Below are 25,844 nucleotides of genomic sequence, written 5' to 3' on the forward strand. Positions count from 1 at the left end.
TATACTTTTTTCAATGACTGAGAAAACCCATTTTGACAATGAATCAAAAGAATACTCCACTGAAAATATATATTTTTCAAATACTAACCACGATAGACCCTAAAGATGGCCTTCAAACAGTTTGTAGCTTTCCCCAAGTCATTTACAGCAGTTAGAGTGGAGTCAAATGGAGACCAAAGTCAAGGCAAAATGCTTCAAAACAACTGTCGAAACCTCTGAAACCACTCCTGCACTTAAGGTGATGGTTTGATATGAAAGTAATGTACTTAGCTATGTTGTGAAGAATCTCCGAGTGTGAAAGGGTGTGAAAGATACTGAATGCATGGCTCAACAGCGAAGAAGTGGATTATGCTGCAGAAGTAGTTTGAGTAGCTGCTATTGAGCAGCATTTGAATCTCAACACATAGATTTTCGATTGAGTATTGTTTTGAAAGAGAAAATGCATCTATATTATCGCTATGAGTCAGCTCTGCAAATACAAAAAAAACATATTTCAGATGTTTGCTGTCATGTCAGTTGTCATGTATCAAACTGTACATCTCTTCTCTTAGTCCCTGACACCAGCCACAGCGGGCCACGCTGCCCTCTCCAGCTCCTCCATCCCCGGGTCGATGTCCACCTCAGTGGGCTCAGTCCTATCCTCCTCTGGATCCGGGGGCAGGGAGAGGGAGAGAAAACCTGAGGGACACCAAGAGGGATCCGGGGGGTCGCTGCCACAGCCGGTAGCCTGTCATCCCACACCGACCGCCCTGCTGCCGCTTATACTGCCAGCCGAGTCTCCTCACCCTGCTCCGCGCAAGCAAATCATCATGGGACGCCCGGGGACTGGTAAGGAAGGAGGTGGAGAAGGAAAAGGAGCTCATCATGGCACTGTTGTCATGACCTTTGTTCTCGTTAGAGATAAAGTTTGCTGAGCTGCACTTCTCCCATACTGTAACGTAGGAAAGGATGGGCATACAGTCGCCTATGTACTCTAGCCTAGTACTTCTCTTTTTCATTATCTCTCCAGGGTTACTGGAGTGTCATCAGAATGCCACGGCTATGACTCACGTACACTTTACTACTGTTTGCTTGCAGCGTAAGAAAATAACCTTTGTTCAGAGGACATTTTTTGCCCTCTTGATCTACTTTTTTTTAAGACATTTTGACCTTTTTTTCAAAGTGTTTTTTTAATTGACTTATATGTCTGAATGTCTGTATGTGACAAGCAATTTGCATCACTAAAATTACTTTTATAGTAGCTCTTGCACTCATTAGATTCTTAAATCTGAACATCAGCTATCAGCTTCTGAAATAAAAGATGTTAATGTCAGAAGGAGCACTGAATTGTTTGAGGGAGGATGAAAAGTGGCCCTTATTCACAATTTTATGTACTCGCTTTTTAAGCATGTATTCGATTGTGAAAATATTTTGTAGCTTTGTGTGCACACTGTTGGATGCAAGAAAATTGGCCATTGAGAAATAGAGGTGTTTGGGTTTAATCATCTACTGTATGCTTGTTTCCATGCCAACCTTGCGATATTACAGTATAGCCAGAAATGTTACTTTGAATATATAAATAAGATGGAAGATATTTGCAATTTCAAATGCATGATCTCTCATTTTGTGTCATTTTCACACAACACTTTCTAACTCTGAAAACTGAAAGTGTAATAGCTGTACAGGAATTTGTCTCGGTGTAGAGAGATACTGGCAGTTTATCGGTTGCTCAGTTTCACAGTTCATACTGTGGTTTAGCAGCGTGTTGTGTATAGAAGACATACAGTGCATTTTTTCGATTGGTGTGTACATTCAGGGAACATGGCACGGTTGCAGCTACATAAGTGCTGTTTAAAAACCATGAGCAAGAGCAGAAGCTGTTCATTATGAGGCTCTGTGCATTCTTAATTTTAATATTTAATATTTCATAAGCCTTTTCTGATTCTATAATAATTTTTTTGGCTTGGTTCAAATGCTAAAGTCAACTAAAGAGTGAAACCGGGTTTTCTGAGGCGTGAAAGGTTTAAAATATCAGTCTCTCAGGCAGCCATCCAGACCTGCTGCTAATTGTGTGTAATTTGTGACTCAATGTGTGTGGTGGAGTTATTGAGTTTGCTTATTTGCTTATGTGTGTGTGTGTGTGTGTGTGTGTGTGTGTGTACGTGCGTGCCGGGGGGGTGTCACCCTTTTTTTTTTTTTTACATGTGCGTGTGTGTGCATGTGTGTGAGAAAGAGATAAGGAGTGTTTTACTGAAACTTTAAAAGGGCGAGAATATTGACATGTCTAGACATGCAAGACTGAGAGCGGGAGTGCAACAAGGACATTCACACCTCCTCCTCCGCTACACACACACACACACACGCACACACACTCACGCACACACATCTCAGCGTTCCAGACAATCAACAAATTCAGACAGGGCATCAAGGGCAGGTCCAGCGTGATGTGAATGTGTTTCATTGCTCTCAGCAGAAAAAAGGAGTAATCGTATTGCCGGTGTGTTGTCATGGATACACTGTTTCCACCGGTAGAATTAGCGCAGTAAAGCGTTGAGGCCTGAGCTGATTACCGGAGCGCGCTTTTATTTCTCTCTCTCTCTCTCTCCCCCTCTCACATCCCTCGCACTGCTGCTAAACAGCCACCTGCCTCTGTAGCGTAACGTTTCCTCCGCCATACATTTTTAAAAACACCTAGAGCCACAGAGGCCCCAGAAACAAACACATGCAGAAGGCAGTGGAGGCCCCACGGCTGAGATCTCTCCTAAATATAGACCAGCTCAAGTGCAGCTGCATTAGCATCACAAGTTTCATTACTGTTCTCTTTCGGTGCATCTGCAGCCTTGAGTGAAGAAGTGTAGCTGAGCCCCTGTCTTGTTGCACGGCTCACGAACTGTATCATTGCTTTTGCACCCACAGGAGGAATTATTTGGAAGATTCCCTAGTGATAATGTGTAGTTATAGGACAGGTGGATATCTACTGTTGACTTGCATAATTTTCCCACTCAAAGCATCAAGACAGCTGTTCTCACCACCAGGTGCATTTCTTTAACACTGCTGCATCTCTCTAGTCATTACTGTCACCGCTTCAAGTAAACCAGCAGAGACAGATGGATATCTGAGCAGTATTTCTGTCTCTGATACCGAGACTGCCACCCCACTGATATTTTTCACAACCCACTGCTGCCGGTGCTTCACTGGAATATTCATGCCTCGCCTTCTTCAGGGTGTCAGCAGGTCCTTTTTAAAAGTTTGAAGAATCTCACGTCAAGATTTAGCACCTTAAAGGATAAGGCTGATTTTATTCAATATTTTTCTCACTCAACAAATACCCATGAAAAAAGTCCAAAACCAGCAGCACTCTACCTCTCAATACTTTCTAACTTTCCCAGCTTGTCCCAGTCTGTGGCCCTCAGTCCCGAGTTCATCGGTTCCTTCTGCAGGCATAAATCTGTCTTGTCACATTTTTTGGAGTAATTACAGCAGCAGGACACTATATGTGGGATCAAATTAAACCACAGTTTTGAGGATTGAGGACACAGTCATATAATACTTATAAGTAGGATCAATGCATTGTTAGTTTTTCACCTTTCATGGATTTGCTGACAATGAGAAAAACATCTTTATCCTTTAAAAGGTGCTAAAAATGTACCAATTTGTAATGACTTTGTTTTAATGTTATTTCTTACACAGTGATATTTAGTTGAGGTTGGAATATGTAACGCGGACCAAACTGTTATTATGTGTAGTTTGACCACAACTGTGGGTGGAAAGTGCAAGACTGTTGATTTTGCACTTCCACTAGGTCACATTCTAACTGTCATGCATTTCCCCTCCTACAATAACACATGACAGGGTTAATACTCTCTGAGAGCTGTCGTTTGCTACATTCGGTCGGAAACAGACCTCATTTCTTTATTTTATTTGTTAACTTGGCCTTAAATCCAATTCAAGTTAGTCCTGGAAGTCTAATTTGGCTTAAAGCTGCTGCTAAGTGGACTCATAGAATATTCAGTTTCACCAGTTTTTGTTTCTTTCGTTTTAATGGGAATGAAGACAAAGCATCTTGATTTAGTCCCTAAAGTTGGTCGGTATCCACGTTGCTAATGTGTCCTTGAGCAAGTCATTAATTCCCCACCAGCTATAGAGCTGCTGCTGCTGTGTAGCTGAGTCAGTGTGACCTCTTACCCACCTGTGGATTGTCAAATAAGGAGGAACAAGAAAAGATTTATTAGTTTGGTTTTTTTTTCTCCTCCAAAAAATCCCTCATCAGTACTTTCCATAGTGGTGATGACCATAAAAAACAATTTGTGATGTGTAAAACATATGAGTAAGCTTCACTTCCTCAACTGAAGTTCCTGATGCAAACAACCAGTAAGTAGTAAGGAGTGCAAAGGTCAGAGCACAGCGATAATAATCATGTGACACTAGAATCTGCATTTTAAAAGAGCACTTCTTGAACTGTTTGTCTGTAGGAGCACCTACAGTACATCCGGGACATATTTACATTTCCCAAGTAGTCTAGCTGAGCGGTATCTGAATCTCCCTTTTAGATGAGCCATAGCCGGAGAATGGTTGGCTATATATAGACCATTTTAATACTTTATTTAAAGATTATTAATGGAAACAGACACTGGACATTGCAGTGCTGCAGCATAGATTTCATAGGCAGTTTATTTCCACCAGACTAGACCTGTATATGGAATACTGCAGTCTGGGGAGGAGTGGAGAGTGAAACTGTTGAAAGATTGAGGCTGAAATCTTTATTATATAAATTTACAGCAGACTCGTAAACAGAAGGAACCGCTGCTGATAAAACAATGCAGTACTCCGCTGATTCCTCTAAGCAGAAATATCCAAAAATGCAGTAGTGATGACATCAATAGTTGTCGTAGCACTTGTGGTGTTTGTAGAAGCTGTAGTATTAGCAGCACTGATAGTGATAGTGACTGTAATAATAATAGTACTGGCAGTATTAGCAGTAGTAGTAGCTGCTTACAGTCATATTGCATTGTAATGATATCAACATATCTGTTATTCAAATGAATGATTCTGGGAAAAATATGAATATAAACTGAGAAAAATCAGTTATTGAAGGTTTGTTTTCACACATTGTTGCCGTGCTGTGAAAACCATTTATCACCAGGATGTCAGCTTTCGTGTCTTTGTTTGCAGCTTTGGGACAAAGTGTGTTTTTTTTTTCAGGTAATCCAGTGCGTTCTTAAATGGTTGATAAACCTTTGTGAGTCACCTTCTACTCAAAAATGCGTTTCGCTTCTTGTTAATTCACTTTGATGTTTGAGCGTCACTGTGCGGAATGATATACAGTGTGTGAGTGTGTTTGACACTAGAAGGCTGTTTTCATATTTGTCTGATGAAGGAGGAAATGTTTCTCTGTTGCTCATATTTAATCTGAGTTTGACACGTTTACGTATGTGTTTTGTAACATCAGAACTAGTTTGGAGCCAATCATGGTCCGGTATACAACTTACACAAGTGTGATGTGGAAACTTGAGGCCTCTAGTGCACAAACACTGAGAATGAACTTTACAGTAAAGAAGGAAACGTCTTGTATCCAGCAGTTAAACTTTTAAAATGATTATTTGGATGATCATAGACCTTTCAATGGAGTAAAGGAGTAGATTTTTGTCTTTTTTTGTTGTTGTCTTGCCTTTATTGGACAGGAGATAGTGAAGAATCACAATCAACAAACAAAATAACACATAAAACAGTTAAAAGTAATGATAAAATAATGAAGCAAAAGCCATACAGTAGAAGTAAGTTTTGAGAGACAATGCAAAAAATAAAAGTTCCTCTGGTAGCTGTTCCTGAAGGGTTGGAGCCCTGACAGCAAAAGCTCTGTCACTCTTGGTCTTCAGCCTTGACCGAGGAATAGCTAACAGGGCCTTATCTCAGGATCTCAAGCTACGTGCTGGTGAGTAATGCTTTAGAGGCTCAGCCAGGTAGCTCGGTGCCATACCGTTCAGGGCCTTAAAGGTCAAAAGTAAAATTTTAAATTCAATTCTAAAGCCGACAGGCAGCCAGTGAAGGGAGCCAGTGAAAGTTATGACATGCAACAGAGGTCCTTGGCTAGGATCAAACCAGGGATGTTGCGGTTGTGCTACCAGGGCTTTCCGGGTAGATGTGATTTTAAGAATTTTTATGGAGGTAATTGAGCTTTTTTTTGTGGAAAAAAACATGTCAGACACAAATTATTATTTCAAGCAGAGTATTTTCATGTGTCTTAAAGCATGAATGGAGGGAATCTTTTAACAGGTTGAAGCATTTTCTCAACTCGTACAGGAACACTTAATCCTTCAGTTTATCTGAAAAATTCTCCAAATTTGGAGGTACATGGTTTTCATTGGACAGCGATGACATGTGAGGAGTTTTTTTCTGATGCAAAACATCACTTTGAATAGTTTATATGTGAATTTGCATACATATATACATATATATATGTATGCAAATTAAACTTATACTCCGTAGTCGTCCTGGCTTGAATTGGGTCGCACTACAGAGACAGTTCATTTGAGAGTCCGAAGCTCGGCAGCAATGTGGCAGCAGTCTAGACAGTGAGTAGACTGGAGTCTGGAATCTCTGTGGATAAAATAACAGGTTCCCTCATCACATCGCACACCACATGACCCCTCAACTCTCATTATCCCGAGGGATGGTCTCTGTGTGTGTGTTGGAGATGGGGGCAGAGTAGGTGACTGAATACACAACTCCATTCACGGTGTTCAATCTCTGGGCAGTTTCTATGAAATTGTAGTTTTTAGTAGCGCTTTAGCTCATCGCTGGATGACGGTCGTATAGGATTTCACATGCTGCCAGAGGGCACGGCGCTACCTTCTGTCTACAGTCCGTGATACTGAGGTGGATAAACATGATGACATTTCACTTTTTCTCTCTCTTCTCTCCCCCCTTCGTGTTCCCACAGTTTGGACCAACGTGGAGCCTCGGTCGGTGCCAGTGTTCCCTTGGCATTCTCTCGTCCCTTTCCTGGAGCCCAGCCAACCAGGGGCGGCTGCCCAGCCTGCTGATGGCCAGCAACTTGTCAATCAGGGCAAAGGTAGAAAATGACCCCACCGCTTTTCCTTGGACATGACATCATGCCTTTTTACCCAGAAAGCTGGTTTCTCTGAATGTACCCACATATATATATAACTACATACTATTATCAACCAGCATTTCTCACTATATAATAAACATAACAGGAAATACTATGCAGGGCTGTATGTCTCAAATAACAACTGCCAAAACACTCAAGTACAAATGTTGGTTGGACAAACCAGGAGCCAAGTCAGTGTTTCCTAAAACTGTTGCAACTGAAGTGCAAATCAGCACAGTTGGTGTTCACACCAGTACAGTTCCAGTAATGTTGTTGATGACGCTATTTATCGGCTTGAGTGCTAAAATTTATTCAAATACTAATTGGCAGGAAGAATCAGTAACCAAAAATCTAACTCGGGGACTGCAGTTTCGTTTTCATGAAGCTGCACGAAGCCTTTTATCTTCTTTAGTCTTTATGTGCTGTAGACTGTTTAAGGGCTGCTATTGATTAATCATTCAGTTTATGAAATGTCAATAAATAGTGGAATTTTTTTCTCAGAACTCAAGGTCACAGTCTTAAATTGATTGTTTTGTCTGGCCAGCAATCCAAAAGACAAATTTATTCAATTTGCTAAAATATATGAAAAGCAGCAAACCCTTATATTTCCTGAAACCAGAACCGGTGAATTTAATACATTTTTACTTGTAAAATTACCGAAATTCTTCATCGATTTTCGGAATAGTTTGCGACGACCAATCATTTCAGATCTATACTGTTAGATAAGCTGAATCACTCCCAGGGAAATTAGACATGTCATGTCATCCAAAACAGTTTTCTGCCAGACAATTTGCTATTTAAGGATGAACAAGCATAAAATACCACACTGCATACAGTCTTCTATGGATTTACCTATACCATAAGTCTTGGCTAAGTTATAATGGTTTAAAAAATGGAAGGTAATCTTTATTAACCAAGAAAATGAAGCAAGTTCACTAGATGACTAAAATTAACAAGACACTTGTAAATAAAAATAACTGTTGCATCAACTAAGCCCTGTGACTAGATACAATTACAGAAAACTCCCCGTATCTGTGAGGCATCTTCGATTTACTATTCTGGACTTTTCTTCTTACTACTGCAGCAGATTATAACAAAGATGCGGCCACAGCTTGTCACACCTCCCACAGTCAGTTATACAGCTAGCCAGAATAGAGCAGATCAACAACCAGACTGTATGAAGGCAGACATTTACACACATACGGCACTGATATATATGCTTCAGCTTTTTAACGGCTTCTTTTTTATTTTAACAGAGCCTCGCTGCGGGGTCGCCCTGGTTAGCGACGGACGGATCGGCCCTCCGGACTTAGAGAGAGGATCCCCGTCATGCCCTCCCCCGACCAATGACAATCCTCCTGCAGATAGGGGCGGGGCTGACAGCGAGACAGAGAGCGATACAGACGACCCGTAAGTCCAGAGATTAGTTGTTGGGGGGTTTTTTTTCCACTTTTTAGCAGCAATTTCTTTTCCTTCCTCCTGGTCTTGTCACGTTCAGGCAGCATGTGATGGTGCTTTCACTTGTAAGATGTTTTCTGCAAATTTAATTTCTGGCACACTGAAGATTAATTTTAAACTAACTTAAGCAAGATAGAGCGATGTAAATGGACTCAAGAGAAGAAGAGAAAGAAGCACAGACATTATTTAAATTCAGTAGCTTCCTCCAGTCAGGCGCAGACAACAGCCGATCCAATTTAGGAGCTTTTACACGCAAGTGCAGTATCTCATCTGTTATATAGCCGTTATAACTGATGGATAAACTCACTGACATATGGAAGTGGGATGTGTCTCAGTGTTTCGTGGCATAGATACTGCCTCATTAACATAGTGTCCAGGCATCTGTCTTTAATGTTCATTTCCATGTGTGTATATATAATCTGCAGCTCTCTTTCATCATTTCATATACTTAAAATATGAAGCAGCAACAAAACTTAAAGTGTGGTCTGCCGGTCTTTAGCTAACCGTCTGTTCTTTAAAAAGTATCACAACTTATTTTGGTGCTACTTGAAAATGGTGTTAGCTCATTTTGAGCAAACACTTCACACACTGTGTCTCCAGAGGTTGTTTCCTTTCTGCAACTCTGGGTATGACTCAGTACACAGCAGATAGTAACTGTAGATTATATTAGACTCAGTTTGTTTGGGGGAGTTTGAATCACCGGCTTCAAAACTTTCAAGGACGCTAAGCTCCGAACAGGTGTATTAAAACTCCACCTCTGACAGCGGACTCAAAAGAAACAAACAACAACAAACACGTTTTTTTACCAGCTGCGTCTGTGCGTGCGTGTGTGTGTTTGTGTGTGTGTCTGGCGAGAGAGTCTATGCTTGCTCATGCCACTCAGTCTCAGGCTGCGTCTTTGCGTCTGGCTGTGTTGTTGCTCTTTCAGAGTGACTCAGACGGGCTGCGTGGCTGTCTGGCTGGTAGTGTGGTTTTGAATGTTCAGGGTCACTGTGCTCACAATGGCCGCCGTCGTCAAAAGAAATGCTTCAGCAATCTCTCAGTGTTGCAGCGGTTACACTTGTTATCTCGCTGCATCTCAATAGAGAGACCGATGGCATTAACAAAAACAAAAATAACACGTCTAATAAGAAGAAGAAACAATCTCATGCTATGAATTCTAACAGATGCAGATAAAATGAAATATAATATAAATATATTTTAAAGTTGATTTATTTGTTTGCTTGCTCTTATGTGTCCATTCTCAATCTGTTACTCCCCCTGGTCAGTGCACCACTTTTGTCCAGACAAAATATCAATTTCTATGAAACAGCAGACATTCATGGTCCCCACAGGATAAATTATAAATAAATAAATCTGGTTCCAGCTTCACAAACGTGAATATTTCCTGCTTTCTTTAGTCTTCTATGATAGTAAACTGAATATAATGAATTTAATCATAATTAAGTGATGATGAAAGTAATCATTAGTTGCAGTTAACATCCTCACGCAGGCCAACAAACTGAAACACACTCCCACACACACACACACACACACACATATATATATTCACACATACACCTACAAACATCCACACAAATAGCACATTTGACTAAACCCCCAACGAAACTCACGCAACCCAAAACTCCCCGACCCCCTTTTGTTACTATGGTAACCGGTGACGGTGTTAATTGCTCTCTTCAAAGACAATGAATGAACTCGAGGTTTTCTATGTTACTCTTTTTGCCTTTTTTTTAAATAATCTTTGTTGTGTTATCAATTCGCTATATTTGATTTAAAAAAAGAAAAAAAGTACATCTGCAAAAGTATTTAAGAAGGAAAAAAAAACCCACCACACTGATGTAGTCACAGTTTGACACTGAGTTCACTCTCTTACTGCAGTGGGAAGAGTGTGCTCACGCTTTCTAAAGACTTGTCGAGTGATGGGAACTGTTCTGCACACGGTTTTAAACTGTTTTCTTGCCAGCCTGCCAAGAAAACATTAACCCAGGTTTATACACCACTGATTTATCACTCGACAGTTTTGCTCCATTGCTAATAGTTGTGTAGCCTATGGTGGTGTTTCTTTAAAAAAAAAAAAAAAAAAAAACTGCATGAAAATATCCAGTCAAAACCGCACTTTTGTATGCACCATTTGGCTGATTGTTAGTGTTTGGGAGGTTCTGGCTTGTTTTGTCGATCCTCTCTCTCTCTCTCTCTCTCTCTCTCACTCGATTTATGTTTTATTATTCATGTTCTCTTTTTGGCTGTTACACTGTGATATAAATTGCCATATTATTGGAATAACAATATTAATAATTTCTGCCTTACTTCTCTTTTTCCCCGACTCCTGTAACTGCGATAGTTACTTCAAACTTAACCCAGTTTTCTGAGAACATTTTTATTTGCTTTTTTTTGTGTGTGTCTGGTAGCTTTTTTTTTTCCTGGTTTCCTGGCTCACAGGAAGATTGCAATTTAGCTGTAGTAGAAACAGCAGTTTCTGTGGAATTAATTGAAGAAGGACTCGGGTATTTAGCACAAACGGCGATAACAACCACGACTGAACATGTTAAGAAATGTGCATCGACTTAACTGTAAATGAAAGGAAAAGAGAGAGAGAGATCACAAAAAGAAAAAAAAAAAAACCACAACTGTGTGCTGGCATGTGATCTCTGGATCTTTGGTGTTGCCAAATCAATGAAAAAAAAAAACAGGATCCTGCACGTAACCGCTATAATCGATATGCAAAATGTTTATACAGAGCAACATGTGATCCTGGTGAAGTGTTTATATTAAAAGCTTTACTTCATGGAAGATTTTCATTTGTAAAACATTTGAGAGTTAGGATCAAATTCATAACAGCAGCTCGCACTCTTTACTTTGTTTCTAAATAAATAAACACTGATTTATTTATTTCTGTTGAATTCCTCCTTAAATCCTCTCACAACCCTTTAGGCTTGTTTCTTTCCTGAAAGTCCCTCAGATTGAGGAATCTTTTTTTTTTTTTTTTGTCTTGGTGTTCACTGCAGGTTCTCGCCGGGTGTGGCCAATGATCCGGCGCCCTCCACTGGCACCATCAAGAGACGCACGCAGTCCCTCAGCGCCCTGCCCAAGGACGGAGACAGGAAGGTCAGTCCACCGAGCAGATTATTAGTCAGCGAATAAGTGGAAAAAAATGCAAATAGAAACAGGAAGACAGAGGTTATTTATTATTAAATGTCACAGCTTACCGCAAACGTGTAAACTTTCTATCTGTCGACCTCCTTTCCTTTTTTCTACTTCCTACTGAACTAGAGAGAGAAAGACCACATCCGCCGTCCCATGAACGCGTTCATGATCTTCAGTAAGCGCCACCGAGCCCTCGTGCACCAGCGACATCCCAACCAGGACAACCGGACAGTCAGCAAGATCCTGGGGGAGTGGTGGTACGCTCTGGGGCCCAACGAGAAGCAGCAGTACCACGATCTAGCCTTCCAGGTAGAGACGCTTTCTTAGAATTATTTGTTTGCAGCTTATTTGTTCATAAATTTACTCTTTGTTTGCATTGTCAGTTTGAAAGGGTACACATCCCTCTAGAGAATAGTTAACATCAAAATAATTTTTTCATATAAATAAATGTACAATTTACCACTAATGGCCACTACACAATAGCAAATTCTGTTTTTAACATACATTTAATATGAAAGCTTTTCATTTCTTGACTCGTAGTATTTTGCAGATGTGTCTGTTTTTGTGCACATGATTTAACCGATTCAGCAGCAGCAAATTTGTCTGAAATTAGGTGAAAAACTAGGTCGTTTTCATAAGCAGTGAAAGATTCCCCTCCCTCCTCCTCCTCTTCTTCTTCCTCCTCCAGGTGAAAGAGGCCCACTTCAGAGCCCACCCTGACTGGAAATGGTGTAACAAGGACCGCAGGAAGTCACTGTCAGAGGGCCGTGGGACCCCGAAGGAGCCACGAGAGAGGAGCATGTCAGAGAGTATAGGTGTGTGTGTGGTTTCAGTCCTTGCGGATGTTGTTGTTCGTCTGTGTAACATATTCGTATTGAACTGTGTTTTTGTCTAAAAGAAAATGTACTTACAACCCTAAATACCAACAACAATAATCTCAAACTCTCATTACAAAAAGGCGGTGAGGGTTTTTCATTTTATCGATCCGTTTCACGATGTTTCGCTGTGTTATTTCATCTCAGCTCAAGACTCTTTCCCCCTCTCTTCTCCAGATCCCCACTCAGAGTCCCAGGTGCTAGAGGGGAAGGTAGGAAGCTCAGGCTGGCCGGGGGGTTCGGACCGTCGAGGGGGGATGTTCGGCGGGCAGCACCCCCGTCCCCGAGCCTTTTCCCAGAGTGCCGTGCACACCCTGGAGCAGAGGGAGAGAGAGAGAGACCTGGAGAAGGTAGGAGGTTGTTAATCTGTAGCTCAAAGGCAGCAAACATACTCAGGAGATTTAAGAATGTGAAGCATACTGTTCCAGATCACTAGCTACCACAAACTACTTACTTAACGGTGTAATCTGTCAGAAAAACAGCCTGTTTAATTTTTTTGTGTGTGTGTGTGTTTTTAGATTTCTTAAGCGTTAAAGAAAGTTAAGAGCATACGCTTTCAGTCAAGTCAAGAGTATTTTTCAAGGCTCTTGTGATACTTAACAAGGCTGTTGCTGCATCGTGCATCCATGAGAACAAAGAACAAAGTTAAACAAACACAAACGCAGACGATAAAAGCATCCGACTGAAGAAATTCAGTAGGCGCTCACATACACACGCCTACGCGCCAATATGCATGTGTGTAATTCACAGACAGCAGCCTTGTGTGTGTGTGTGTGTGTGTGTCTGTGTGTCCTTCACACTGCGAAGCATTTTGGTTGAACTCTACAACTTAAAGTACCGTGTTCAGAAAAAAAAACAGTTCAAATGGACTTGTTTGGTTCTTTGTGTGAGGGCTGGAGTTGTTGCTGCTGAGAACCCACTGAAAGCTCTGGGGGGAGCTCGGCTTCCAACTTCAAAGCTTCTACTTTCTACTTTTTTCGTGCCTTTGAAGGTATGAGACGGTGGTGTTTGCCGCTTCGCTCCTAATCACAGAGGAGTACGTCTGCATGTGAGCTCTTTTGTCTTGAAGGCATTTATTTAACGCTGGTGGCAAAGCCGTATACGTATGGACGCTTTGATAATAGCTATATTACCTCTGTCTCAAGTATTATTATTAAGGAGTCAAGGTTTTTCTTTTCAGTTTTGAGTTTGTATTCAGTGTCTTACAAAAAAATATATATAAAAGATATACATGTTTGCAACAACCACCATGAAATTTAAAAAAAACAAAACTGCACAAAACTAAACAAAAAAATCGTAAAACCATAAAAATTTCTTTTTCCTTTTTCACTGTGTCAGGAGGATGGGGCAAATTTGTTTCGCAACCGGCCACCGCCACAGTCCCTGTACGAGGGCGGGGCCAGCGAGGATGTGACCAGTGATGAAGAGCGCATGGTCATCTGTGAGGAGGAAGTGGACGATGATGTCATGGGTGAGTCAGTCGATCAGCAGAGCGGTTTAGCGGTTAGAGAAGGTGTTACATAGTAATAGTTTCAGTTCCCACAACGACGGTCAGTGTGTCTGAAAAAAAAAAAAAACACTGAACGTCAGCGTGTCACAATGATTGTGTCAGCATTTGTCACCTTCTTCTAGGTGTTAGCAGCTAAGAGTTTATAAAAGGGTTTGATGAGCACAACCCCGTTCTCTCATGTCTAGTTTTGGCTATCTGATGGTAATATCTGCAGCCTTTCCAAATTTTTGTCCACAAAAAAAAATCACAGTGCTGCTTCACTTGCTGAGCTTTTATTGCAAATGAATTTACATATATTGTATATTAAGTTGCCTTTGTTAAAAAAACTTAAAGCTGCTTATCTAATTAAATGATTGTGTCACAGTGTCTAACCCATCATCACCTGACTCTACAGTTCTCCTCGGCTCATTGGAGCGTTTTTGCGTCTTTCAGCTTATTGTTTTGGTTTTTCGGCTTGCAACTTGACTGTTTTGGTTCAGATCTGATAAACCGATTATACGCTCTCTGCCCGGCACTAAACGGCAGACAAAGTGGAACATTTAGCAGCTATAGAGATATTGTTCTCAGGTGTCGGTGGAGGGAAAAACAGAGCTAAAATGAGAGTGAATATTGGATTTACATTGATCAGGTGGTGAGAAACACAACTCTCAATTAAATAATAACGTTACTCCGTTTCTGCTCAATGTTATTAATAGGCAGCTGTTTGTGAACGCATTCGCCATATCAGCTTAATAAAGTAATCATTTATCAGCGCTGTCTCTACAGCTCCTTGCGCTGCCCTCACATGGCCGAAAAATCAATTAATGCAGGTTTAAACCAGCAACAACAACAGCCCGTAATTGATTATTTGAAAGAGAACGCCGGCAGTCGCACGTAACTTCTCGTATAGAAATTATCACAGTGTTACTCAGCTCTGACTGCAAATGAAATCACCACCAGGAAGCAGTTAGACATACAATACCAGTCAAAAGTTTGGACACACATTCCCTTGAATGAGAAAGTGTGTCCAAACTTTTGACTATATATTTAGTCCCCTTTGTTAAAATTTATGGAGTATTTAATACAATAACTTCTGATATCTATGTCCGATCCTCAGAGGATTCATGTCCCGAAGGCTCCATCGACCTCAAGTGTAAAGAACGAGTGACGGACAGCGATGAGGATGAACCAGATGGACAGGTAGGTACACTCATCATCCACAGAGACTACAGTGCACTACATTTGGAGAGAGGAAACGTTGATTGGAAGAATTTCTGTCAGTGCTTATTTCTGATTTTTGTTCAGTCTCCTTATCAAGGAGTCAAGATAAAAAAGGTGGACTGTGTAGCAGAAGTGCTGCACAGTCCAATAGACTGTCCGATGTTATGAATTAAGGCAATGAAACTGAATTTTTAACTACATCAGTCAGATAATATCCAGAGAGACTTCAAGAGTTGCTTTTTTTTATTATTAAAAATTTCTTCATAACATTTTAGGAGGGACTTCCAGGAACAGTGAGACATAAGTGTGCAACAAAAAACATGAGATATATAATGAAGTCATCAATTCACACAATAAATACATGGAAATAGTTCATGACACATGTATTCAGGCGTGATTGCCTCATAGTTTTGAAAGCAAAAAGGAGAAATGAGAAAGAATGGTGTAAAAAAAAAAACAGACCAGAAAACATTAGTTAGCGTCTGTTTCCTGGGAGTAACAGTCCAATGTCATCTGGTATCTTTGGGGGTTTCTCTGAAGCCAACATTTGGTAACAGTCTTTTTATTTGAAGCCATGAGGAAGTAGAAACCATTTTTTAAATAAACTTTTAGGCACATCTCCAAATTCCAGAGAGAAAATTGAGACATTAATACTAAAGCCCAGTATCCTTGATATTAAGCATCCCACTTCCTCTCTAAAAGGCTATATTTATAGACAAAACCAAAATATGTGGGCACGGTCCACCAGTGCAGATCCGCACTTCCGCCAGCAAATGTACCAGGTCCCAGTTAATTTGGATTTCAGCGTAGGAGTTGAAATCAAAAATCTCTCCAAGTCAGTTAATTGAAAGAAGTACTCTGAGTTTCCCTGGCTTGTATTCACGTCTCCTCAGGTATTTCTCTCTTAATCTCTTTTTCCCAAAGTTTATAATTTGTTGAGTTGTTGTTAGACGGGAATTTTCTTCTCAACAGTGTAATTCTGCGCGTAAGCCACCATTTGGTTGGTAGCTAATTTAAAGCTTTTTAGTCTTTGAATCCCTTTATCCTATCATTAAAAACCTACAGACTTTTCAGAGTTACTGTAAGTTGAGAAACTTGTGTGTTCATGAAGAAGAACTTTGCATAGTAACTTTCCTGCTTTGATCTCTCTCTCTCTCCATCTCTCCATCTCTCCCTTCCCTCCAGCATGGCTTCCAGCCAGTGGCTCGCTCCTCTCTCCCCTCCTCCTCTCCCTCCATCCCTCACTCCGACTCCACCTCAGCTAAAGGGAACTCAGGAGGAGGAGGAGGAAGCGGAGGAGGAGGAGGAGGAGGAGGAGGTGCTGAGGATGGGTCTGAGAGGAAGAGAAAGAGAGGCACGGATGCAGGAGAGGAGGGGAGCGAGGGAGGATCCGTCAGAGAAGAAACAGCGACCGGAGGAGAAGGAGGTGGAGGAGGTGGGCAGGGTGTCTCCTCTCTGTCCATCGCAGGCTCAGCATCCGGCACCCAGGCGCCGCTCACATTCGCCCAGCAGGGTGTGACCCAGGTCCTCGGCGCTGTCCGCATGGCTCCCACTATGGTGACCAACGCGGTACGACCCATCGCCAGCACGCCCATCCCAATCGCCAGCAAACCAGCGGAAGCCGCCGTCACCCTCAGCTCCCTGCCTCAGGACAAGAAAGCCACTCTCCTGATTGGAGGCAGCGGACCTCAGCAGCTGCCAATCACCGCAGGGGGTGGGTACCCGTCCTCATCCTCCTCCTCCTCCCCTGGTCCTGTCAGTGTAACCCCTGTGGGGGGCAGCGGCCTGGTCACTAGCCTAGTTTTGGGGGGGTCCTTCCCAGCCGCCCAACCAGTGCAGCTTCTCACCCCGCAGCCCCTGCCGCCGCACGCACAAACCCCCCTACCTGTAATCCAACCTCAGCTCCGCCCCGCCGCCACCTCTTCTCTCACACCTCCCGCCGGCCCCAAGCCGCTAGCGCAGGTCCAGTACATCCTGCCCACCGAGAGCCCCTCCTCCCCTCAGCTCACCCACCAGCAAATCCTCTCCCTGCCCACCAATGCCGCCCTGGCCAATGGCGTGCACTCAGGGGCTGGAATCAGAGTTGCATCAGTCAGCCCCGGGACCAGAGGTGAGACAGAGATCAAGGATTGGCTGACAGAAACGCACAAACCAGTTTCGTCTTAGTGTTTTTCACTGGACCGCTGAAAACTGGAGAAAAATGTCTTTCTTAGATTTTTCTTTTTGCTGTAGTTCCCTTTTTTTCTTGTTAAACACCTCCATGGGAAAATTCTGAAAATAGATTTGATTAGCTTACATAAAGGGAGATAAATGATTGACAGAAGAGACACTGTTGACATTAGTATAGGCGCCCGCCGCCCACCTATGCCTCAATCACTCCATTCATAAGAGTCACAAGCAACAGAACATCGTTCCACCTTGTTATCAGCGAGGAATTTCTAATATATCACTAGCAGAAATGTCCTCCCTGTCTCAGTGTCTCCACCCACCCGTCGCTCCCGTGCTGTCTTCATCTCCCCTCTTTTGACTCGATTCATCTGTTCCTCACACTGAGTGATTTAATTCTCTCTCTCTCTCTCTCTCTCTCTCTCTCTCTCTCTCTCTCTCTCTCTCTCCCTCCTTCTCACTCATTAGTCCAAACCCAGTCACCGGTCTTGCAGAGCAAGATGTTGGTTCCCATGGCAACAGTGAGAACAGGGTCTACTCCTCCTCATCCTTCCATTTCCCTGGTGGCTCCGCCTCTTCCTGTGCAGAATGGCTCTGCGACAGGAAACAAGGTAGGGATGTCAACATGGGAAATAAAACAAGTGTCAACAGTGTCAAAGAAAAATAGATGTCACCCTGTTTGCTGACAGGTGACAATGTAGTTACATCCGCTACAGCATCAGCAGCATTAAAACTAGATGTTCCTCAGAGGGAACAAAGCAGATAGCATAAGGTTGGAATAACATATTGAGGAAATCTGCTTTATGTTGGACTGCTTTGCTCCTTTTTGATTGATCTGATTTGGACGTTTTTTTTTAAAAACCCACTGACAGGGTTCAGGGAACTACCTTCAAACTGCTGTGCTGCCTTTTATTCTAAAAGTACCAGGACTTAAATCCATCACTAGTTTCAAACTAGCAATTTAACTAAATTGCGTTGCACCTTTAAAATTTGAAACATCTCGGCTAGAAAAGATTTTAGTAACATGTAAGTCCGTTGCTAGGAAACTGTAGTCACATCAACGGTGTAAACAGGAAGTTACTGCGACATCGCTAGTTGTAACAGAACCTCCAAAAATAACAATTTTTTAAACCTAACTGACAATTCCTGGTAAATATAGTTATGATGACGTCTATTTCTATCCTCTAACATTTAGAATGAGAGAGAAACCTGACTGACTTTTTTGCCGTTTAGTTAAAGTTACCGGGATAATGTTTTGTAATTTGAGGTATAGTGTTTTTTAATAAAATGTATAATCTTTCCAGTTTATATTATTATTAAAATAGCATCAGCTGTTGGGTCAGATACTGTATGTCAACCATATTCAACTACTTCTTTATTCTTCAGTATGAACAAGTCAGACTACATTAGCAAGCTAACATTAGTTTTGTCAGTTGGTTCAGTTAACAGTTTCACTCAGCTCATACTGAGTGTAAATATTTGGAAACAACTAATCTCTACAGAATAGCTAGTTCTGGTTGTGCACCTCATTTAAATTTAGTGATGCGTGTATCTCCACATAGTAAACACTAAGTTTGAACTTGGCACCAGTTGCACAAAGTGCTGAAACTGTTCTGTTGTTTGATATTTCTAAGTTCTTCTAACTGGATACATAATAAATAAATAAATCGTCTTGGTCATCAGTTGTGAGAAAATCCTGTATTTATATCTTTTCTTGTTCTCCATAGATCATCCAGATCGCTCCCATGCCTGTGGTCCAGACCAACGTTCACCCCGGCAGCGCCGCAGCAGTGCACCCTGGGAGCCCTTTCCCTGTTTCCATGGCAACAGTGATGGCTCCCGGTGCTGCACCCCCACAGACCGTTCTTCTGACCTCTCCACCCACCAGGTCACTAACACATGCGTAACATCTGAACAGACAGTAACATCCCCGCTTTTATTTTCCGTAGCTGCTGCCTCAGCTGGTCAGAGACACTTCTGAGATACTGAAGTTCAACAAGATCACAAGACGCTGTCAGATTTCGATTTTAGCTAGGTCACGACGCTAATTATATCCAGTATACTTTAAAAGGGTGTAAATCTATGATATCTAACTCTCAGATGTATGTCGCTTTGGATAAAAGCGTCTGCTAAATGAAATTGTAAATTGTATTTAGATAAAGTTTTCTCTCCTTCAGGATCACCTATGTCCAGTCCAGCCCGGGCGTCACCACAGCAGTGCCCCAACAAGCCCCACCCCCTCCAGGCCCTGCGTATCTCCCATCACCTCTGGCAACCCTGGGCTTCACCGCCATCGCCCCGGCCGGGCAAACCCTGGTTCAGCCTATCGTTGGGCAACCTCCACTGCTAGCTCCGGCCCCGCCCCTGAGCTGTCAATCTCAGACCCCCACAGGCCAGGCCTCAGCAACCGCTGGTCGTCAGGTAAAGAAGATCAAAGGACTGAACGGTGTAACCAGCAGAATTTCTTTTTATTTATTTATTTATTTGATAGTCGACAGTGTAGAGAAATGTAGGGAGAAAGGAGGGTATGACATGCAACACAAGTACCCAGAACTGACGACATTATGCATCTTTTTTTTTTTGACAAATATATTTATTGGCATTTTGATGTTCAGCACATCCAGACATATACAAATGTATCCCTCCCAATCACCCTCGTACCATCCCATCTCCCGCAACAATCTCCACACAAAGTTACCCAAAAGAGTAGTAAACCGAGTACTTAAACAAGATTTTTTTTAAAGAAATAAACATAAATTATAATTAATTGGGTGTGTATAAGAGGCATCTTACATGTAAAATGGTAATTAAGTTACAGAGCTGGCACACAGAAGAAGCTTCACATTATCCGGTCATATCTTTCATATTGACTTGTTAAGGTCACATCTAGTTATTCTCCAGAAAATGTCGGGATTTCCCCCATATTTTATAAAAGGTGTGAGTCTTTCGTTTGATAGCAAAAGGTTAATCTCTCTAAGGCAAGACATTGAGAGAGATTTTTCAGCCACTTACTGATAGACAGACAGTTTTTCTGGGTTTTTCCAAAAGACAGATAATGTTTGTTTAGCTTTAGAGAAAATAATATTTTTTTCTTGGTGTTATTAAACCTTAGAGTCTTGAGGAACAGACCAAGAATACAGTTTTTGGACATTCTGGTAGTTTGTCTGAAACTATTTGTGATAATGTGTCGAGTACATCATTCTTCGATCCTCGGATAAACCCATAAACAGTGAAGCAATGCGACCCTTTGCATTTGGTCTGGATTATTGTCATCAAAATGGTGTAGTACATAAGTACGCATGATCCATTTGTACTGCAGGGGTCTAAATCTGGTGTTAATAGTCTGAGTTTATCTGCTCCCAATCATCTTTTGTTATCTCTGTATTCAAGTCATTACACTAAACAAGTCTCCTATTCTCTGAGGACTCCTCTGATTTAGGTTTAAGCAGGTTATAGATCTTGACCATGACCACTAGAGTGATGCACTATAACTTCCTCCAACATGGAAGGAAGTGGAAGTAGAAGTGAGTGATTTGGGTCTTTGATATATAACTCCTAGGCTGCAGATAATTAAAGAAATGTGTCAAGGGGATTTTGTGTTTACTCTTTAGCGTCTCAAAGGTCAGGAGTGTGTCATTATTATATATAGATCTCTGATCTTGTTGAGGCCTTTGTCAGCCCATAATTTGAATCCAGGATCATGTGTTCCTGGCTTAAATTTCCTTCTACCCCATGTAAGGGTAAAAGCGGATATCTGTGGGTTTATATCTAAATGACTTTGTACTTTGAGCCAGACTTCAACTGTGTTTCTGACAAAAGTGTTCTGTTTTTGAGCTTCTTTGGAGAATCAGAGAACAAATACAGACTCAGTGGTAGTCTATTTCCACATAACACATTGCTGCTCTTATTCGCTCTGCCCAGTAGTACCAGGAAAGATTAAGTAGCTGGAGCCCGTCTCTCTCACAGGGTAGGTATAAAAGGGGACAAGCGTAATCTTGGTCTCCTATTGTTCCAGAGAAGATTTGTAATAATCTTCTTCATTTTGGTGAAGTTGGGGGGGGGTTCAATGGTAGGGACTGAAATAAATACTGAAATTTAGGTAGGATATTCATCTTGATAATATCAATGCGTCCAATCAGGGATAAAGGGAGTAGCGTCCATCTATTGATAGAATATGATACAGAGGCTGTGATTAGGTCGTAGTTCATCAGAACCAGATCTTCTATTTAAAGCATAATCTGAATCATTATGCATCTTAACAGTTCAGCCACTGGGGCCTAGCAGCAGAAATTTTAAAAACCTGCACCATCTGTGATCATGAAACAAAAAGTTAAAAGTGTTTAAAACATAAAATGTATATTAAAAGTAGTCTGTGATTTTTATCCTTTTTTTATCTTCCCAGTTTGGTTACACCTGCTAACGTGCAGGTTAGACAGTGCTGAGCATTAGCAGATGATAAATGTATAAGTCTTTGAGTTATGTATGAGGTTTTCTTGCCAATAGAAATACTGCAGATTAATTAAATCTCATCAGACGTGTCATCAATACTTTCATCTTTTAAAGTGATTTGTTCAGATAGTTTGACAGAGGTGGACAAACAGGAGGGAAAAAGCAGTACATGGAGCTCCAGAGGCAGCAGGATCAAAGGTGCTTGATGGTGCAGTCTGATATTGAAAAGTTATCACTACATCAGTGCAGGGACATTAGTGAAATGACTGTATACAAACTAGGGAAACAGGCAGCCTTTTGGCTGATACACTGCACTCACTACTACACACCACATTTTATACTGTGTGCAACCTGGTTGGTAAACTGCTGGGTTGATTTACAGCTTTGTAAAGAATGGGAATAATGAAGTATTTAATTCCATGTCCACTTTTCTCACTGCACAGTTCGCTTTACGTCACCTTCACAGCACATGTTCACTGTTGTCAAGGGCTGTCATCACTTCTTATCTTTCTTGCTCTTCAAAAAAAAAAGGTGGAGAAATAAAACACAAAACCACTTGACACGACATTTTAAATCTGCATACTGACATGCTTGCTCTGCTGTCCTCTTCATCAGGTACTTACTGCCATTTACCCTGCACCAACCGTTCCACTGGCTACAGGCGTGGTCTCTGTGACAACCGTGCCCCCCGCGGTGGCGGCTCCAGCCCAGGATGTGATGAACCCTTCCTCTCCGTTGGCGACGGGGGTGCAAGGCTCAGCGGTGTCGACCCCTCAGCCTAGCGTGGCGGCGGAGGTGGAGCCGAAGTTAGAGGTGAAGATCGAGCGCGATCTGGATGCTCTGACCGAGGAGGAAGGGATGTCCAGCTGTACCGCTAACTCATCAATTTCCACTTGCATGAGTACCGCAACAGCAGGTAACGCTCCTGTGGTTTTACTCGGTTTGGGTTGAAATTTCAGTTCTGTTTTCTTGCTGTTGGTGGTTTACCCTAACTAAACATTTACTTCCTTTTAGTTACAGATGGGATTAGATGCATGATAATGAAAGCTTATTGCTCTAAAGTCTAAACTAAAGTGTGGTTATGGACACGTGTTTGCTGACATCATTGGTCCTTGCTTCCAGTTTTCAAGCTCGGTTGCAGAAACAACAGATATTTTCTAAATCATCCACTAGAATCAGTTTGTCTATAAATCCTAGTAAAGAAAAGGCACACATGGTTGCATGAACAGTCAGTGAATGTGTCCTGGATTAAAATCTGAGATTGAAACTGATATTGCTGGATTAAGACTGATGCTGCAAAGCTTTTGGGATGTTGCAGCGTGCAACCTTTAAACAAGTGAGATGAATACAATTAGGTCCTGTAGCTTTATTTATCAGTGTTTGAAATTATGTCTGTATCTGCTCCAGCAAAAATAGAAGAGGACATCGGCCAACACATCAAGGAGGAAAATGTGAGAGATGGATATTGCAGAGAGAAACGAAATGAGATGGACGGAGAGCGTGAGAGAGTGATGAAGGACAACAGCGAAAAGAAGAGCGGCAGAGAGATGGACAGAGAGGACCACAGCATGGGCGACAGCAGCAAAGAGGTGAGACAAGCTGCTGCTTCATTCATTCAATCATTACTTTCATAGTTTAAGTATGTCCAAACACACATTTTTTACATTTAGTTTAGGATGTTTAAAAGCCTTTTCTAAAAGTTTTAGGTCATACTTGGATGCGTTTTCTGCAGCATCATGCACAGTGAAAAGTCAGGGGATGTTCTGAGGAAGTTAGGAAACATTTGTGAATTTTACAATTTAGCAATATTAGAGGATTACACCAGCATGTGTTTTTCTGCTTGTTTCACACTTACTCACTTTCACCTGTTTTCCCCGCAGCAAACATGACTGTACGCTCCATCAGAACTTTGCTGAGATGAAAACAGTATAAACAAATGATAAGACATGAGAATGGGCCAATGTGAACACACAGGTGCCACTGCCAGGAGATAACAACAGTCCCACATATCCTCGTAAACAAACATGTCTTGCAGGAAGAAAATGCCTTTCAGTCTAATTTAACATTTAACTGATTTTGACCCTTTTCACTTTAGAAACTGTAGGCCTGAGCTGCAACGGGACCCCAGTTACATCCGTCTTTCTCTCTTCCCAGGCTGGACCTCGTTCCCCTCCTCCACTACCCTCAGGTTTGGACCCCCCTCCCCCTCCCCCTGCAGAAAGAGAGCCCGCCTCTTCCTCAAAGAAGATCAAGTTCCGACCCCCGCCGCTCAAAAAGACACCTGACTCGTAAGTTGGACAATATCGGCATCGGACGTTCACGTATGCTATCATCAGCTGGGGGGAACTTTGCATTGTTTACTGTTCAATATGTTCTTCACCATTCTTAATCTTTTGCCTGCAAGACAGACTTTTAAAAAAGTCGAAAGCCATTCTCAGTGATCAGACTTAAGTTATGGCTCTCATAGAATCAGTGCCAAAGCAAAATAAAACAAGTCTGCCAGATCCTTCTGGCTCGCTGTTGCTTGTAAGACAATGTTCTGTTTATTTTAACAGTTTACATTTTCTCAAGCTGAGAGAGCTCATACAACAGTAGCTTATCTTCTGTAATTACAGCGTGAAGCAGCTTGAGGATGAGATTCAACGGCCTGGACAGGACTCCATTTGTTGAATTTATTTAGCACTAATTTTCACACATACTGGCTTCTAGCATCATTTTTATTTTGTGACCAAAACTCCAGCTTCATAAAATCATGGTGGAAATTCTTTGTTTACTGAAAATGAGTGGGTAGAGTGATCACCCTTTTTTATTTTTTATATGGACAGTAGGAAAGTAGTGAGGATGCCTCAGAAAAGAGAAAGCCCTGGCAGAATCGACTCCTAAGGCATGAGAAATGAGCATTTTTAGTGGTTACGAGTACGGAATCACCGGGCCAGGGACTGATGTGGAGGCTGGGTTTTCTGTGTGCAGGGTTTTGTCAGAGATGTACTTCGAAGAGCGTTTTGCCGAGCTTCCAGAGTTTAACCCAGAGGAGGTCCTTCCCTCGCCCACTCTGCAGAGTCTGGCCACCTCGCCAAGAGCCATCCTGGGAAGCTACCGCAAGAAGAGACGCAACTCCACCGGTAAGACACAGAGATAGAAACGTGATAAATAACAAATACAGTAAAACAAATGAGATTCTTCTAACATAAAGAGCAACATGTTCTTTATTTGGATACCTTATTTGGAACTAAGACTTTTTCTTCATATCCTCTTTCTTCACCTGCCATGCGTCTGTCCACCACCAAAAGAGCTGGAATTGACAGCAGAAGACCCCAGCTCACCGAGGAGGAAGACCCGTCGCCTCTCCAGCTGCAGTTCGGAGCCCAACACCCCGAAGAGCGCCGCCAAGTGCGAGGGAGAAATCTTCACCTTTGACAGACCAGGTAGGACTGTCGCAACAGGTAAAACAGATGCAGGACTGCTCCACAACGTGAGCTGACAGTGTCCTGATGCCCCTCCTCCAGGCACAGAGGGAGAGGATCTCCTAGGAGACTTGGACCGGGTCCCTTACTCGTCTCTGCGTAGAACTCTAGATCAGCGCCGGGCCCTGGTCATGCAGCTGTTTCAGGAACATGGCTTCTTCCCCTCAGGTAAACCACGGGTAGATAGTACAAGACGCCACAGTAAGAACAACTAACTCAAATGGAGATTGATGGTTGTTAAACTGAACAGGCAAACCTTGCTCCAGAAAAAATAATGCTCACATAATGGAAGAAAACTCTACCAACCATTTAAATGTAGCTGAACAGCTTAATTAATACATTACATTAAGAGAAGATTCCCTAAACTTTAAAAAATGACTCTCTCAATTTAATAAAATGTGGAAACTCCTAATTATTTGGAGGGTTTATCTTTTGTTGCTTTCCCCTTTTTTTTCTCCTCTGTTTATTATTTTGTTATTTCTTAA

At 41.9% G+C, this 25,844-nt stretch overlaps 1 protein-coding gene across 2 annotated transcripts in view; it reads left to right on the forward strand.

Moving 5' to 3' along the window:
- cica (capicua transcriptional repressor a) overlaps positions 1 to 25,844 on the forward strand; it is a 39,156-nt gene that overhangs the window by 9,669 nt on the left and 3,643 nt on the right. The window contains exons 3-21 of one of the 2 annotated variants that reach the window (XM_067612184.1): positions 552 to 828; positions 6,920 to 7,051; positions 8,347 to 8,500; positions 11,557 to 11,656; positions 11,822 to 12,004; positions 12,384 to 12,510; positions 12,748 to 12,920; positions 13,909 to 14,041; positions 15,177 to 15,259; positions 16,466 to 17,390; positions 17,915 to 18,057; positions 19,174 to 19,334; positions 19,624 to 19,867; positions 22,511 to 22,811; positions 23,303 to 23,484; positions 24,050 to 24,183; positions 24,866 to 25,017; positions 25,186 to 25,320; positions 25,402 to 25,527. In XM_067612184.1, coding sequence (XP_067468285.1) covers positions 552 to 828; positions 6,920 to 7,051; positions 8,347 to 8,500; positions 11,557 to 11,656; positions 11,822 to 12,004; positions 12,384 to 12,510; positions 12,748 to 12,920; positions 13,909 to 14,041; positions 15,177 to 15,259; positions 16,466 to 17,390; positions 17,915 to 18,057; positions 19,174 to 19,334; positions 19,624 to 19,867; positions 22,511 to 22,811; positions 23,303 to 23,484; positions 24,050 to 24,183; positions 24,866 to 25,017; positions 25,186 to 25,320; positions 25,402 to 25,527 — 3,865 coding nt within the window. The remainder of the gene's footprint in view (positions 1 to 551; positions 829 to 6,919; positions 7,052 to 8,346; positions 8,501 to 11,556; positions 11,657 to 11,821; positions 12,005 to 12,383; positions 12,511 to 12,747; positions 12,921 to 13,908; positions 14,042 to 15,176; positions 15,260 to 16,465; positions 17,391 to 17,914; positions 18,058 to 19,173; positions 19,335 to 19,623; positions 19,868 to 22,510; positions 22,812 to 23,302; positions 23,485 to 24,049; positions 24,184 to 24,865; positions 25,018 to 25,185; positions 25,321 to 25,401; positions 25,528 to 25,844) is intronic. The other variant, XM_067612186.1, reaches the window with a different exon arrangement.

This window comes from Thunnus thynnus, chromosome 15 (assembly GCF_963924715.1).
Source record: "Thunnus thynnus chromosome 15, fThuThy2.1, whole genome shotgun sequence".
Taxonomy (NCBI): domain Eukaryota; kingdom Metazoa; phylum Chordata; class Actinopteri; order Scombriformes; family Scombridae; genus Thunnus; species Thunnus thynnus.